Source organism: Schistocerca americana, chromosome 1 (assembly GCF_021461395.2).
Source record: "Schistocerca americana isolate TAMUIC-IGC-003095 chromosome 1, iqSchAmer2.1, whole genome shotgun sequence".
NCBI lineage: Eukaryota > Metazoa > Arthropoda > Insecta > Orthoptera > Acrididae > Schistocerca > Schistocerca americana.
This window is the reverse complement of record NC_060119.1, coordinates 534,409,489-534,427,483: the sequence shown is the minus strand read 5'-3', so window position 1 is coordinate 534,427,483 and position 17,995 is coordinate 534,409,489. Positions and strand designations below refer to the sequence as shown.

The window sequence follows — 17,995 nt, the reverse complement described above, 5'->3', positions numbered from 1 at the left end:
AGCAGTTCAGAGATTGATGTTGTACATGACTTCTGGCTGTTATGTTAGTTGACGACTATAGGGACAGGAGGGGGACCTGGCCATTGAGTTCGACTAAATAGCTACATTTTGCCAAATTGTGAAAAGCGGAGGACCTCTTATGACGGATAAATGCTAGGAAAGAGAGCAAGCTTCCAGAAGTGTTGAATTTTTAGGAGACTTTACGTATAGTGAATCTTGAATGCCAGCTGAACTACCCTGTATTTGTCTCAACACTCTTGTATTAAGTGTTTATCACAGAAATTCTGATACCAAGGTCTTCAGTGATTTAACGGGTTGCATCTCTAACTCAGTTTACTATTCTAAAAACACAGATGATGTTACTTACCGAACGAAAGTGCTGGCAGGTCGATAGACACACAAACATACACATGAAATTCAAGCTTTCGCAACAAACTGTTGCCTTATCAGGAAAGAGGGAAGGAGAGGGAAAGACGAAAGGATGTAGGTTTTAAGGGAGAGGGTAAGGAGTCATTCCAATCCCGGGAGCGGAAAGACTTACCTTAGGGCGCACACACACACACACACACACACACACACACACACACACACACACACACACATATCCATCCGCACATACACAGACACAAGCAGACATTTGTAAAGGCAAAGAGTTTCAGTTTACTATTCAGTACAAATACCAAACTACCATTTTTTCCAAATTGTCCTGCGAAAGATACTCGTATCGTTAGCAGTGCTCCTATAGCATAATTTCTGTTGCGTAAGGACCTCAAATGAAACACTGTCCCATCATTTTGCCTGTTGGATTTCTCAGTGAAGATGCTGATAGATTACAGTTAAATCTCGGGAAACATTTTTGCGTTTACATAAATCATCCAATCATTTCTTTTCAGCATTCCACGAAAAACAATTCTTCTACATATGCAGAGGAGAACTTTGAAATCTCACATCTGTTCATTAAACCGGTGGCACGAAAATGGTTGTTAGTTCTACTGGATAGCTGTTTCATTTGGTTGATAATATACCTGCTTTTGATACTGTATACACAACAGTTACTCAAATGCTTCCAGTCACAGAAGATAGGCAGTAGTGTGTACTGAATGGATGCTACTCTCATGCTGTGTTTGCTTCAAAAACTGGAATGCTAGGTTGTACATGAAACAAGTGTCAATTTCTCCCTTGTTTGTTCTTTCATTTCCTATCACTCCCATAATCAGTGTTGTTGCTTTGCTTATTATGTATTCTAATTTTTTACTAAAATGCCATTGGGTTTCAGTTGGCATATATTAAATTTACTGTTACTTCTATGTAGCATTTTAAGTGAAAGACTTGGGTTTTAATTGTCGGATAAGAGGGTCAGTCAAAAAGTAATACCACCTATTTCTTCCTTCCTTTCTTCATCCCCCACCCCCTACTCCCAAAATGCAACTATGTGGCTTGAAAACCATAACATGGTGATTAATTTGGGACTTTTCAATATAATATTTGGCCATTCCCACAGTTATGGTCCACCCTTTAGCAAGGGTATGTATTCCACTGTGGGGAAATGCAAGGTCCTGCGCTTCTGAAGTCATTGGTGCACAGACGTTTCCAAGGCCGCCTCATCTTCAAAGTGAGTCCCGCAATGAGCTTCTTTTAGTGGCCAAACAGATTGAAGCCCTCAGGCTGTGTGGGGGCCGGGGAAAAGACATTGCATCCGGTTTTCACTCTCTCTTCAGTGGTGTGACGACTGATGTGTGGTCTCACATTGTCATGCTGGTTGGGGCTGTGATGTATTGGACAGAATGAACCCATTTTTTGTCTCTTTGCCAATCTTTTCCAAAAACTTCTCTTCCTCCAAACAAAAATGCCTTAAGAGTTAGGAGGCAATTGTTTTTCTTGTCTCTTCATTCTGGTCAGCTTACATTCTTGGTCCCCAAGTTCCCCCACCATGAAGTACACCAGTTATTGAATAATTTTCATCACACTGCTTTTACTAAGGAAGATAATGGGACACAAATCAACTGCAGTCACCCGACGGTTACCATGAATGATGCCATCAACTTGCTGAATGTTGTATGAAGTCACTGCAGTCAGTGGCCTACTGCTCTGTATTTTGTTGGCCAAAGGTGTTTGCCCTTCAGTTTTGTTACAGTGATGATACCATCATCTAACAGTGCTGATGTCCACTGTTACGTTTTCATACACATTTCAGTATTTCATGAATGCGAATGAGCATTCCTGCTTCTGCATTCAATTCTATCGCAGAACACTGTCTAATACGAATATCGAAGTCAGCCATTTTGTAAGCGTCTGCTGTATTGTCATCTGTTGGTGTAGAAAATTACTACTGCAGTAGATTGGGGAAGCAGTGTTGTGGAATACAACCAAATCAGAATTTTTCACTTGTAGTCTTCAGTGCAAAGACTGGTTTAATGCAGCTCTCCATGATACTCTGTCCTGTGCAAGACTCATCATCTCTGAAGAACTGCTGTAACTTCCATCCTTCTGAATCTCCTTATTGTATTCATCTCTTTGTCTCTCTGTACAATTTTTGACCCCCGTACTCGCTCCCACTTCCTCCAGTAATAAATTGGTGATCCCTTATTGTTTCTGAATGTGACCTATCAACTGATCGCTTTTTCTAGTCAGGTTGTTGTGCCACAAATTTCTTTTCTCCCAGTTCTATTCAGTATCTCGTAATTAGTTACCTTATATACGCACCCAGTCTTCAGCATTCTTAGCACCATATTTCAAAAGCTTTTGTTCTCTTCTTGTGTAAACTGTTTATCACCCATGTTTGACTTCCGTACATGGCTACACTCCATACATAGATTTGCAGAAAAGACTTTGTGAGGCTTAAATCTGTATTTGATGTTAACAAATTTCTGTTCCTCAACAACACTTTTCTTCCCATGACTAGTCTACATTTTATATCCTCTCTACTTTGGCCATCATTTATTTTGCTGCCCAAATAGCAAAGTGTTTTGTTTATACTCTAAATTCCCCCTGCATCGTCTGATTTAATTAGACTAAATTCCATTATCCTTGTTTTGCTTTCGTTGACGTTCGTCAGATAGCCTCCTTTCAAGACACGGTCCATTCTGTTAAACTGCTCTTCCCAAGTCCTTTGCTATTTCTGGCAGAATTACAATGTCATTGGCAAACCCCAAATTTTTTTATTTCTTCTCTCTGAACTGTAATTCCTATTCCAAATTTTTCTGTGGTTTCCTTTGTTGCTTGTTCAGCGTACAGATTGAATAACGTCGTGGTTATGCTACAGCCCTGTCTCGCCCCTTCTCAACCACCTTTCCATTTCAAGCCTCTCAACCCGTACAACTGCCATGTGGTTTCTATGCAAGTTGTAAATAGCCTTTTGCACCCTATGTTTTACTCCTGCTACCTTAAGAATTTCAGTGTACTCCAATCAGCAGTGTCCAAAGCTTTCTCCAAGTCTACATATTGTGTAAACGTAGGTTTGCCTTTCCTTAACTTATCTCTTAAGATAACTCATGGGATCAGTATTGCCTCGCATGATCCTACATTTCCCCGTAATCCGTATTGAGCTTCTCCAGGGTCAGCTGCTACCAGTTTTTCCTTTCTCCTGTAAAGAATTTATGTTAGTTTTTTGAAGCCATGACTTATTTGGTAATTAAGAGATGTTCACACCTGTCACCACCTGCTTTCTTTGAAATTGGTATTATTACATTGTTCTTGAAGTCTGAAGGTATTTCATCTGTCCACTACATCGCAGGTAGAAGACTTTTACCATGGCTGGCTCTCCAAGGCTATCAGTAGTTCTTTCAAAATACCATCTAATACCAGTGCCTTGTTACAACTTACGTCTTTCAGTGCTCTTAAATTCTTCTCGCACTATCATATCTCATATCTTATCTTCGTCTACATCCTCTTCCATGTCTATAAAACCGCATTGAAGTAATCCACCTTCTATAGACCCTCTGTGTACTCTTTCCGCTTTCAGATTTTCTTTCTCTGCTTAGGACTGGTTTTCCACCTGAGCTCTTGATATTCATACAGGTGGCTCTCTTTTCTGCAAAGGTCTCTCTAATTTTCTTGTAGGCAGTATCTAACTTAGCCCTAGTGAGACATGCCTCTACATCCTTACATTTGTCCTCTAGCCATTCTTGCTTAGCCATTTTGTACTTCCTGTCGATGTCAGTTTTGAGATGTTTGTATTCCTTTTCTCCTGCTTTTTAACTGCTTTTTTATATCTTCTCCTTTCATCAATTAAATTCAATATCTTTCGTGTTACAAAAGGATTTCTACTAGCCCTAATCTTTTTACTTACTCGATCCTCTGCTGCCTTCACTATTTCACCTCTCAAAGCTACCTATTCGTCCTCTACTGTATTTCTTTTCCCTTCTTGTCAATCGTTCCCTAATGTTCTCTCTGAAACTCTCGACAACCTGTGGTTCTTTCTATTTATCCGGGTCCCATCTCCTTAATTTAATATCTTTTTGCAGTGTCTTCAGTTTTAATCTACAGTTCATAACCAATAAATTGTGTTCAGAGTCCACATCTGCCCATGGAAATGTCTTACAATTTAAAATCTGGTTCCTAAATCTCTGTCTTACCATTATATAATCAATCTGAAATCTTCCCTCACATATACATGATTCATAAACAAAGTGTTAGTGAAGCTCAAATTATACTCTGCAAAATTCTACCTTGTGGCTTCCCTTTCATTCCTTTCCCCCAGGACATATTTACATCTTATTTTTCTTTCTCTTCCTTTTCTTACTGTGAAATTCCAGTACTCGATCACATTTAAATTTTTGTCTCCCTTAACTGTGTAAATAATTTCTTTTGTCACTTGATACATTTCTTCAATCCCTCCATCTGCAGAGCTAATTGCCATATAGACTTGTACTACTGTGATAGTGGCAGACTGTGTTTCTACCTTGGCTACCCTAATACATTTACTATGACAATCAAAGTAGCTTACCCGCATTCATACTTTCTTACCGTATTTACTCAAATCTAAGCCGCACTTTTTTTCCGGTTTTTGTAATCCAAAAAACCGCCTGCGGCTTAGAATCGAGTGCAAAGCAAGCGGAAGTTCTTAAAAATGTCGGTGGGTGCCGCCACAATTTAGTTCTGCCGTCGAATATATGTAGCGCTACACAGGCATGCTTTGTAGGCACAAAGATAAATATTGGCGCCAAAACCTTTGCGTCAGTAAAAAAAAAAAAAAAACATTATCCAACGAAGTAAATACTAATTCCGTATTGTTCATCTTCGAATGTAGCAGCATTTCAATGTACTACGAAAACCCGACTGGCAAGAATGTTTAGGATGTTTGTCAATATGGCCAACTCTACATTCTGAATTTTTTCCTATCTGTGAGAAGAGATGGTTGCCAATACGAACTTATATAAATTGTGAATCACATGCAGTATTCTCGTCACCATAAGAATAATACGAATATAAACATTTTGCCATGTATTGTTTCGTGTTTGCTACTATCTCATTTAAATCCTGTCTGCGTAATAAACCGCAAAACTAGAGTGAGACAACAGCAAACGCGGAAGAATGTACATGTCATGTCATGTTTATATTTGTATTATTCTTATGCTAAACAGTGATACAGTCAGAAATGAAGCGAGGCAATTTGCTAGATTTTTAAGTCTAAGATGACTCTAATTTCTATGCAGAATGCAATGTACTAAAGAGGCGGCTGCAAAGATTTTCAAACGGAGAAAAATTTTCGCTAAACTCTCGTTCAGAACATCTATCATACGCAGTCTATTATTTGGTTCTTGTTAATCATTATCAAAGAAAGCAGCAGTGTGAGTAACAACAAGTAGCAGTCTCTTGCCATTGTTTCGCTAATGAGACGATTCCTCTCTCTCTCTCTCTCTCTCTCTCTCTCTCTCTTTCTTTTTTTTATTTGTAAGCGGCGGTAGCGCGCTCAAAAGCAAGCCATGCCGCGATCGGCGACAGGCCGTAAATACGCAGTATCAGAGTACGACAAACAATGCATGACACAGTACAGTAATGCATTTTCAGCGTAGAGTGACGTAAACACCTATAACAAAGAAAACTGCGCTTATCAGATCAAAGAAAAATAAGCAGTCAATTCAAACCACACGAAGCACGTGAAAAAGGAAGGGTACCCGTATAAATATGGACGGAGCACCTGACGCATAGCAATGGCTACCTGGTAAAGCTTAACTGCTAAGCTTACGACTCGAACCAAACTACTGTAGCTGTATCGTCATTCATTCGACCTAAATTGTCTCATATTACAGTGGACCAACTTTGTTTCGATTTGGAGATGCTGCCTAAAACTTTTCTCTCCCCTTGAATTTCGAGTCTCAAATTTCAGGTGCGGCTTAGATTCGGGAAATTTTTTTTCCTTGATTTCGAGTCTCATTTTTCAGGTGCGGCTTAGATTCGAGTGCGGCTTAGTCTCGAGTAAATACGGTACTCGTTTTTAAACTCACTCCTGCATTACCCCTGTTTGACTTAGTGATTATGACCCTGTACTCGCCTGACCAAAGGTTCTGTTCCCCTTGCCATTGAACTTCACTAATTCCCATTGTATTTAACTTCACCCTGTCCATTTCCATTTTTAAATTTTTATAATCTACCTGCCTGATTAAGGGATCTGGCATTCCACACTCAGATTTGTAGAAGACAAATTTTATTTCTCCTGATGACAACATACTCCTGAGTAGTCCCTGCCTGGAGATGCGAATGGGGGACTCTGTAATATTTTACCCAAGAGGATGGCATCATCATTTAACCACATAGTAGTTCTACATATCCTTGAGAAAAGTTACAGCTGTAGTTTTCCCCTTGCTTTTAGCTGTTCGCAGTACCAGCACAGAAAGGCTGATCTGGTTGACATTACAAAGCCAGATCAGTAGTCAACCAGACTGTTGCCCGAGCAAGTACTGGAGAAGCTGCTGTGTCCTCCTTCAGGAAGATGCATTTGTCTGGCCTCTCAACTGTTATCCCATCATTGTGGTTGCACCTACAGTATGGCTACTCGTACTGCTGAGGCACATAAGCCACTCCACCAACAGCAAGATTCAGGGTTCATGGGGGTGGGGGGGAATTTTTCACTTAAACTTTATATAAGTGGAAAAAAAAGAGGCATTACTTTTTACTTGACCCTCTCATACTACATTGACTGCTATTCTTGTGTAGCATATTAAGTGAAACACTTAAAGGGGGTAGGACATGAAGCAGGCCGACTTGGAGCTGGAGAGGCACCATAGGACATTTTAATTTCCACTGTCTATACTTTTACAAATAAATTCATAAAACTTTGTCAGCAGGACCAGGAAGGATTCAGGATTCACACTCACAGCAGTGGAAGTTCAAAAACATTAACAATTTTTTTTTGACAAGTGAAATTTAATAAATTTTTTCACCTAGTGCATTTATTGCTATAGGTACACTTTTCTTCATAAGTAAGAGAGAATCTTTGATGAATTTTGCACAGCATACATACGATACTTACAGGTGCGTAGAACTTTCCAAATCTATTAGAAATTGAGGTAATTAACTATAAAATTTGAGTATTTTCTAAATATGAAGTTTAAAATGCAACAGCTCATTCATTTTTTCATAAATTAAATAAATTCTAGAGTTTCATACACCTGTAAGTATGGTTTGTATAGAAAAGTGTACCTATAGCAACAAATGCAGCATATAGTAAGTGAAAAAATGATGAAATTTCACATGTAAAAAAACTTTATTGTGTTACGTTTTTGAACTTCCACTGCTATGAGTATGAATCCTGAATCCTTCTTGGTCATGCTGACAAAGTTTTATGAATTTGTTTGTAAAAGTATAGACAGTGGAAATTAAAATGTCGTGTAGTGCCTCTCTTGCTTCTAGTCATCCCGTTTTGACGTCCTATCCCCCTTAAAAGGTTTTTGTGGGCAATAGCCTCCACAAACGCAACATTGTATGTACTGTATCGTTGCTGTGTGGCACTGTGTAACAGCCTCCAATGGTGCAGCATGGTGTCGACTCTCAGATGGCTGGCCTTAGTGGTCCAGGTGGTTTATCTCAAGGTCAAAGAGGTGCACGTGCTCGTGGGGGAGGCAGCATCCGTGGTGTTATCCGACCAGACCGCTCTTCTGGTACTGGCAGAGGAACGTTTGGTGATGACAATGGTATGTTATTGCATGTTAGTGTAGCTGTATTTACGCATGTCTGACTTGCTTATGTTAGGTTAATTCAATGTATAATTTATGCAGACATAGTGAAGTGATCCCTTTGGAGTTGGAAAATGCCAAAGAAATAACATACACACTAATGTATATATTTATAAGTTTTAATAGGCAGAGTCAGTGTCCATTAAATTCATTTGGGTTGTAGAGCATGTCACTTTGTGAACTACAGTATATACATTTTGCCATTGTTGCATGTTGATTTCATCAGGGTATATAAGCTACATGCTATTATTTTACAACACGGCACAGTCTACAACCAAAAAGAATTTTATGAAAATATGCATCACATATCTCATACAGGAAGTGTAAGGTTCTGGAAAAATTTAAAATACATCCAATATCATTTACAGATTACTACAGTGATCACAAAAATCTCTGCTTTAGTTTTTTATTTATGTAAGATAAGTACACTGGACAAAAAATTAATCACATCCAGGAGACATTGTGTGAATATGGTGTAACCCTGCTTCTAACCTTGATATTAACCATAATTTGGTGAGTATGAGTATGAGTGTCTTAAAGTTTCTTCAGGTATACCATATTCAGTAAGAGCCGTTCACTAACGTTTAGATCCTCTAGAGTAGGCTATTCCAACATGTGTGCCCGCCAGAGAATGGTGGAGAGCTCTGCAAACACAGCCAGGCAGGGACATGCAAGATACTAACTTGGGTGCAGTCACTGAACCTGCTGCATGCAGGCAGGGATGGGCCCTGTGAATAGTCAACACTCTGCATATAGCAAAACTGGGTGGTGAGGAGCCATGAGCAAGCAAGCACATTGATACTGGATGTGTTTAGCAGAAACACCAAATTCAAGTGAAAAATAACTAATATCTTCATGTTTGTGAAGCAACTTTCCTTTTTTGATTATGAGTGACAAAATATTTGGATTGTGATTTGTTGCTGCTGCAAGACACAGCATGCTCTTCAGTGTTGGGTCATTGAACTGGGCCATTTCTGCAGGTTTAATCCTAGAAAATTTCTGCTGACCAATTTAGATTGATTTTCTAAATCAGTCTCAAAAGGCTGACAAAATTGCACAATGTTTTGTTGATAAGCCATGAAATAGGAGCCTAAAACTAACTAAACTTTTTTTGAAAGCCTTTCATCAGTAAATTCCCTGTAGAAAGCTGCCTTTCAAATAGGGGAAGCTTTTCTGTGAATGTATTGATTTTACCATACATGTTGGGAGTAACAGATCCTTTTCTTGAAGTAACAAATTCAAACGTTGAATATCCCTAACATATCAGTGGGAAAAGCAGGTGGTGACAGGTGTGGATATCTCTTAATTACCAATTTAATAAGTCATGGCTTCAAAAAACTAACACTCATTCTTTACAGGAGAAAGGAAAAACTGGTAGCAGCTGACTCTGGAGAAGATCAGTATGGATTACAGGGAAATGTAGGATCATGTGAGGCAGTTGTCATTGACAGGACATGACAACTATCTCGGATCCTTTGCACTTCGATCTTTTTACGACACCCTTTTTTACGCAGCGTTACTTGGCTATGAGAAGTACACATTTCCTTGTAGACACATGGAGAGTCTGATATTGAGACAACAAAAAAAATCTGGCGAACTTTATTCATGTCAGTCATAGGTTATCCAAAGTCAATAGCTCCTTTCTGTGATTCTGAGCTGTCTCCATGTTGGTCTATCCTAATGCGCTGATCCTGTACAACCAAGTGGCACATACACACACTTCACTGTAATGACATACGTCAGCAGTGGAAGGTCATGTGACTGCTGGGTAGTTGTATACAATCTGCAGCTCTTCAGAATGACTAGTGTGCTGTTTTAATGTTGTGACTAATATTTTGTCCAGTCACCTTATTTCTTATTGTTGTAGCTCAGCATAGTAATTTAAATAATTTATGATCTTCTTACTACACCGGAAGCTGTTCCGTAGTCTAATATTGCATACAAATCCCATTAGAAGTTACTTCTTCTAAGACATTCTTGTATAGAATAGTAATTGAGCTCTAACAGATTGTACTTTATTAGTAGCAATTTTTTTTTCTCCCCCCCCCCCCCCCCCCCCCCAATGGCTAGAAAGTAGAAAGTTGAAAATGTGTGCGTCTTAATAGTGGGCAGCTTTTGGGCAATTAGTAAGTCCTTAAGTTTGTTCAGGATTGACTACAACCAACTGCACAGTTTTGGGAAATATCCCTTTGCCAAATGAGAGCTACAGTAGTTAAGGCAATGGAATCAGCCATGTGCTTAACAGTGGTTTGCAGGATGTAGATGGAGTTGTAGATGTAGACTCACATTCAGAAAAAGTTGAGTTGAAGCCACAGTCCAGCCATATGGAGGTGATTTTCTTAAATTACTTGGAAAATAGGATGGCCATTTATGTCTGATTGTGGTGCCTATTCTGACCTGATTCTAAGTATCTGATCTTTCCTTCTCATCCGTTTCAGTAAGTCTCCCCTGTCCCGGGCTTCTGGGTGACTTTTTCTGAACTGTACCTCTTTCCCTAAAGCTCCCCAATCCTTTTCCTTCACCCCTCTTCCTTCCCCTTAAACTCTTCTGCCAGAAGAAGAAAAAGCCACTGGCTTTAAAAGCTTGCTAAATCCTCCTGTGTGTGTGTGTGTGTGTGTGTGTGTGTGTGTGTGTGTGTGTGTGTGAGATTTAAACTTCCTTCACCCCCAATTAATATTTTTATTTGTGCTATGCGGAATTCCATAAGTTAACATTTTATAAGGCACACGCTTCAGCCAGTGGCCTCACCTACGAAGAAATTCACCATGAAAACAAACTTTGTGTGCATCTGGAAGTGCATCCAGTAAGGTACTGTTGAAATTGATATGTACTTCTCCCTTTCAGGGAAATTCATTGGCTCGAGCCCACCTCAAATTTTGGATTGCACTTACCAAATATTGCTACTCCCCTATTAAGTACTGTCGTCTCTCTGTAGGCATTCATGTTCATAATTTTTTAAATGGCTTCACCGGCTGTCAGTCTATGGAGTAAAATAAGATGCGCAGATTTTTTGCTGCTGCCAGTATTGTTATTGCATTCTTTGTCGACTTCTGTTCTGAATCCTTCTTTGCTTTCACCAGGTACAGTGGAGCAGGGTGTGACTCAGTGCTCTTGCATTCAGGAGGAGCATGATTCAAATCCCTGCACAACCATCCAGATTTCATTTAAGGCAAATACATACACAGCTCCTTGGAAAAGGACTTGTCCAACAATACTTTTCCATATTCTTGTTGAGTCTGAGGTTGTTCTCCGTACTTGATGACTTTCCTGTTCAAGGGACATTAAACCTTAATCCTCCTTCCTTATCTGCTTTGCAGTGTAGGGCCAAAAATGTGCAGTGAAAATTGCAGATATTATGGATGTTGATAAGCATTATGTTATTGCGACATTCTTGTCTGCAACAACTTCGTTTTTTATTATTATTTTATTTGTGTTTCTTTTGCTGCACTTACATTTCTGCTTTCTTGCTGTCTAGTTTCAGGGTGGCCACCAAACCTTGAAAACCTGAAAATGGGCAAAAAGCCTTGAATTTGATAAAAACTGGTAAAAACTTGGAAAAGACCTTGAATTTCCGTGAAGAACATGGATTTTTTAAAATAATAATCATCACTTCATTTTTGTATACAAAAACATTTTTTAAATCAATTTATGGTTGCTTTAAGAAGCTTTCAAATAACATCTTCATGCATGTGACTCGATGTAATTTCTTTCCTGAAGAGGCTCTTTGTTCAGGAGAGACAATGTTATTGGAGCGTCTGTTTGTGCGAAATCACAGCTGGGATTAAAGGCTTTATTTACCCACACTAAATTCTCGCATTTCAGTAAGTGTCCTACGCAAACCTATATTAGACACCGCCCCAATATGAGATCTGTTTATCACAACTAAGTTTTCTTTTGTTTGATTCTGTGTTGGAAAATCTCTTCCAGGAAGCACACGCTGGGAGTAATTTTATTAACATGCTTAGGGTCAGCCGAAAATGGTGCGAACACAACCTCAAAAATATAGGAATTCAGTGGGAAGGCTGGTTTTCTGAAGTTCTGGATTATTCCTGCAACAGCAATTTTTTAAACAGACCACGTTGCCAGACAGCATGTCATGCATGCGTAGAGCTGAAATTGCGTATACGCAGTGCCTTCTCCCACTTCTGGCTACTAGGAGTATGGCTGTTTGGTGCATAAGCAGTGAGAGCCAGAATCTACCTGGAAAATTTTTTATGGCACCGCCAAGCTGCCAGATAAACACATACGCATAGCTGTGTCAGTTAGTGGGGCTATACTTCATGTCATTCCCCCCCCCCCCCCCCCTCACTCCCTCACCTCTCCCCCATATCCCCATATCTCTTCCTCATCTCAATAGCTTTGAAGCTGTTGCAGTTAACACATTCAGTTATTTCTTGGTTGTGCTTCAGTTTTAATAGTAAGGTATGCATATCAGATGTTTGCCCACCACTAAGTGTGGGAATCTAACTAGAAATGGGACGAGAAACATTCAAGCAGTGCAAAGACCAAACACGGATTTCTGCGTCATTGTAGCTGTGCATGCGCACTATCACAGGGATTTTTTATTGCTTGAAAGTAGCTGACTGGCAGCTGCTTAAAACGAACCCATTGTTACAACTCTTCAAAGACTAGCGCCATCTATATCTTTCTGAAATGGAAGGGAACAACAGAAACTGCCAGTAACGGAGATGATTGTGTGAGTTGTCGCACTGTTTAACAGGCTCATAACGTTTCCAGAGTGCAGTTTTTTCAGTGATGCCAAACTGAGTATAACTTGACACCAGAGTACATAAGAGTCAGTCTATCCATGGGTTATGTGTGACACCTAATTAATAATGAATACATTATGCTCTTGGTGCAATGCAACAATAAATATTTCGACAATGGGGAAAAGCGCATTGGGCAGCCATGCTAACATCCGAAAACAAACTTTCCGTAAACAGAAGTCTCTTCTGATGAATACATTTATGTTATGCCAAGAATCTGACGCAATGAAAATTCAATCCCAAATCAGTGAACAAGGTAAGATTATTTTTTATAAGACTTGAATGTTGCCACGATGTCATCGTCTTAGATAAAAAATCAAAATTTAGGTGTCTTTGTTGAACTGTATTCGTTGGGACGCTGGACGCTGAGTTGATGTAGGGGAGGAAGATGTTGATTAGAATTATCTTTGCATTAAAAATGATCTCTCCAACTTTTATGCCCGAGTGCATCAACCTCCTTAAATATCAGCCATTATGAATCAACAAATATCTCGATAGTAACTTTTTAAAATCTTCTTTGCAACTATGCAAATTGTATTTGGAACCCTTTTTTAAAATTAAGTTAATCTGTTCTTCGTTTTGATCTTCGAATTATTTGTGTTGATTTTGGAAATCATTGTATTTAATCTGCCATGATGATTTTTGCTGTATTTCAGTTTTTACAGAAAGTAATTGGGAGGAATGCATGTCTAGCCTCAGCATATGACTTACTATGATGTGCAGTTAAGATTTTTAGAATATCATTTTTAATGGAAGAATTCTTTTAAAGACTTTTCCACCCAACATCGACTCTCAGCGCTCCAAGGAACATACACTCCTGGAAATTGAAATAAGAACACCGTGAATTCATTGTCCCAGGAAGGGGAAACTTTGACACATTCCTGGGGTCAGATACATCACATGATCACACTGACAGAACCACAGGCACATAGACACAGGCAACAGAGCATGCACAATGTCGGCACTAGTACAGTGTATATCCACCTTTCGCAGCAATGCAGGGTGCTATTCTCCCATGGAGATGATCGTAGAGATGCTGGATGTAGTCCTGTGGAACGGCATGCCATGCCATTTCCACCTGGCGCCTCAGTTGGACCAGCGTTCGTGCTGGACGTGCAGACCGCGTGAGACGACGCTTCATCCGGTCCCAAACATGCTCAATGGGGGACAGATCCGGAGATCTTGCTGGCCAGGGTAGTTGACTTACACCTTCTAGAGCACGTTGGGTGGCACGGGATACATGCGGACGTGCATTGTCCTGTTGGAACAGCAAGTTCCCTTGCCGGTCTAGGAATGGTAGAACGATGGGTTCGATGACGGTTTGGATGTACCGTGCACTATTCAGTGTCCCCTCGACGATCACCAGTGGTGTACGGCCAGTGTAGGAGATCGCTCCCCACACCATGATGCCGGGTGTTGGCCCTGTGTGCCTCGGTCGTATGCAGTCCTGATTGTGGCGCTCACCTGCACGGTGCCAAACACACATACGACCATCATTGGCACCAAGGCAGAAGCGACTCTCATCGCTGAAGACGACACGTCTCCATTCGTCCCTCCATTCACGCCTGTCGCGACACCACTGGAGGCGGGCTGCACGATGTTGGGGCGTGAGCGGAAGACAGCCTAACGGTGTGCGGGACCGTAGCCCAGCTTCATGGAGACGGTTGCGAATGGTCCTCGCCGATACCCCAGGAGCAACAGTGTCCCTAATTTGCTGGGAAGTGGCGGTGCGGTCCCCTACGGCACTGCGTAGGATCCTACGGTCTTGGCGTGCATCCGTGCGTCGCTGCGGTCCGGTCCCAGGTCGATGGGCACGTGCACCTTCCGCCGACCACTGGCGACAACATCGATGTACTGTGGAGACCTCACGCCCCACGTGTTGAGCAATTCGGCGGTACGTCCACCCGGCCTCCCGCATGCCCACTATACGCCCTCGCTCAAAGTCTGTCAACTGCACATACAGTTCACGTCCATGCTGTTGCGGCATGCTACCAGTGTTAAAGACTGCGATGGAGCTCCGTATGCCACGGCAAACTGGCTGACACTGACGGCGGCGGTGCACAAATGCTGCGCAGCTAGCGCCATTCGACGGCCAACACCGCGGTTCCTGGTGTGTCCGCTGTGCCGTGCGTGTGATCATTGCTTGTACAGCCCTCTCGCAGTGTCCGGAGCAAGTATGGTGGGTCTGACACACCGGTGTCAATGTGTTCTTTTTTCCATTTCCAGGAGTGTAGTTTGACAAAGAAATCCAGGATTGGATTATTATTATTATTTTAAGACGGGTGCTGTGGCAACAATCCAGTATTTTCATAATAATTGACAAAAAAATAAAATTATAAGGAAAGTTGGTAGGTTAAAGTTAGATATAGTGGGAATTAGTGAAGTTCGGTGGCAGGAGGAACAAGACTTCTGGTCAGGTGACTACATGGTTGTAAATACAAAATCAAACAGGGATAATGCAGGAGCAGGTATAATAATGAGGGAAAAAAAAGAAGAGCGCGGGTAAGTTACGACAAACAGCATAGGGAACGCTTTATTGTGGCCAAGATAAGACACGAACCTCTCACCTACCACAGAAGTACAAGTTAATATGCCAACTAGCTTCACAGATGATGAACAGATAGATGAAATATATGATCAAATAAAAGAAATTAATTCAGATAGTGAAGGGAGACGAAAATTTAATACTCGTGAGTGACTGGAATTCGATAGTAGGTAAAGGAAAAGGAAGAGAAGGAAATGTAGTAGGTGAATATGGAATGGAGGTAAGGAATGAAAGAGGAAGCCACCTGGTAGAATTTTGCGCAAAGCATAACTTAATCATAGCTAACACTTGGTTCAAGAAACATGAAAGAAGGTTTTGTACATGGAAGAGGCTTGGAGATACTGGAGCATTTCAGATAGATTATATAAGACAAAGATTTAGGAACCAGGTTTTACATTGGAAGACATTTCTGGGTTCAGATGTGTACTCTGAACACAATCTGTTGGTTATGAACTGTAGATTAAAACCGAAGAGACTGCAAAAAGGTGGGAATTTAAGTAGACAGGAGGTGAATAAACTGACAGAACCAAAGGTTGTAGAAAGTTTCAGGGAGAGCATTAGGGAACTACTGACAAGATTGGGGGAAAGAAATAAAGTAGTTGAAGAATGGGTAGCTTTGAGAGATGAAATGGTAATGGTATCAGAGGATCGAGTAGGTAAAATGGCTCGGGCTAGTAGAAATCCATGGGGAACAGAAGAAATATTGAATTTAATTGATGTAAGGAGAAAATACAAAAATCCAGTAAATGAAGCTGGCAAAAAGGAATGCAAATGTCTCAAAAATGTGATTGACAGGAAGTGCAAAATGGCTAAGCAGGGATGGCTAGAGGACAAATGTAAGGATGTAGAGGCATATATACAAGGGTAAGATAGGTACTGCCTACAGGAAAATTAAAGAGACCTTTGGAGAAAAGAGAACCACTTGTATGAATATCAAGAGCTCAGATGGACACTCATTTCTAAGCAAAGAAGGGAAAGCAGAAAGGTAAAAGGAGTATATAAGGGTCTATACAAGGGCGATGTACGTGAGGACAATATTATGGAAATGGAAGAGGATGTAGGTGAAGATGAAATGGGAGATACGATACTGCATGAAGAGTTTGACAAGTCCACCGAATTTTCAGTATAATAAGTCATGGCTGCAAAATACTAACAAGAATTCTTTACAGACGAATGGAAAAACTCGTAGAAGCCGACCTTGAGGAAGATCAGTTTGGTTTCCGTAGAAATGTTGGAACACGTGAGGCAATACTTACCCTACATCTTATCTCAGAAGATAGATTAAGGAAAGGCAAACCTACTTTTCTAGGATTAGAGAAAGCTTTTGAAAATGTTGGCTGTAATACTCTTTCAAATTTTGAAGGTGGAAGGGGTCAAATACAGGGAGCGAAAGGCTATTTACAATTTGTACAGAAACCAGATGGCAGTTATAAGAGTTGAGGGGCATGAAAGGGAAGCAGTGGTTGGGAAGGGAGTGAGACAGGGTTGTAGCCTATCCCCAATGTTGTTCAATCTGTATATTGAGCAAGCAGTAAAGGAAACAAAAGAAAAATTCTGAACAGGAATTAAAATCCATGGAGAAGAAATAAAAACCTTGAGGACCAGGAAGCGCAGTTGAACCGAATGGTCAGTGCCTTGAAAGGAGGATATGAGATTGAACATCAACAAAAGCAAAACGAGGGTAATGGAATGTAGTCGAATTAAATCGCGTGATTCTGGGGGAATTAGATTAGGAAATGAGACACTTTAAGTAGTAAATGAGTTTTGCTATTTTGGGAGCAAAATAACTGATGATGGTTGAAGTAGAGAGGATATAAAATGTAGACTGGCAACGGCAAGCAAAGCGTTTCTGGAGAGAAATTTGTTAACATCAAGCATAGATAAGTCATTTCTGAAAATATTTGTATGGAGTGTAGCCACGGATGGAAGTGAAACATGGATGATATATAGTTTAGACAAGAAGAAAATAGAAGCTTTTGAAATGTGGTGCTACAGAAGAGGTATTGAATAGAATTGGGGAGAAGAGAAATTTGTGGCACAACTTGAGAATTGTAGAGGGAGACCAAGAGATGAATACAATAAGCAGATTCGGAAGGATATAGGTTGCAGTAGGTACTGGGAGATGAAGCACACAGGATAGAGTAGCAAGGAGAGCTGCATCAAACCAGCCTCTGGACTGAAGACAACAAAAGTTAAACACTACTTAAATTTCACAGGAATTTCACTGTCTAGCTATTCTTCCAAGGCAACTGGTACTGCAGAAGCAGGTATGACACCTTCAGCTTCAAAAAACTGACCGTCTAAAAAATCTTCAGTGCAGTCATTTTTATTATTGGAAAATGTCTCAAAAGCTGAAATCTTGTGGTGCTTACGTACAATTTATAATTATTGGCAAGTCCGAAGTTCTGCTGCTTGCATATCATTATTTCCCAATATGTTTCCAGATAGTCCAATTGTGGCAAAAATGTAGTCCCAAAGGACAAAAAATGCATGCAGTATTGTTTATGGTA

At 40.4% G+C, this 17,995-nt stretch overlaps 1 protein-coding gene across 3 annotated transcripts in view; it reads left to right on the top strand.

Moving 5' to 3' along the window:
- The window catches only part of LOC124605589 (ras GTPase-activating protein-binding protein 1), a 146,378-nt gene that overhangs the window by 102,761 nt on the left and 25,622 nt on the right, over nucleotides 1-17,995 (top strand). For 2 of the 3 annotated variants that reach the window (XM_047137387.1, XM_047137380.1), the window contains exon 9: nucleotides 7,961-8,132. In XM_047137387.1, the coding sequence (XP_046993343.1) occupies nucleotides 7,961-8,132 (172 nt within the window). The remainder of the gene's footprint in view (nucleotides 1-7,960; nucleotides 8,133-17,995) is intronic. The other variant, XM_047137396.1, reaches the window with a different exon arrangement.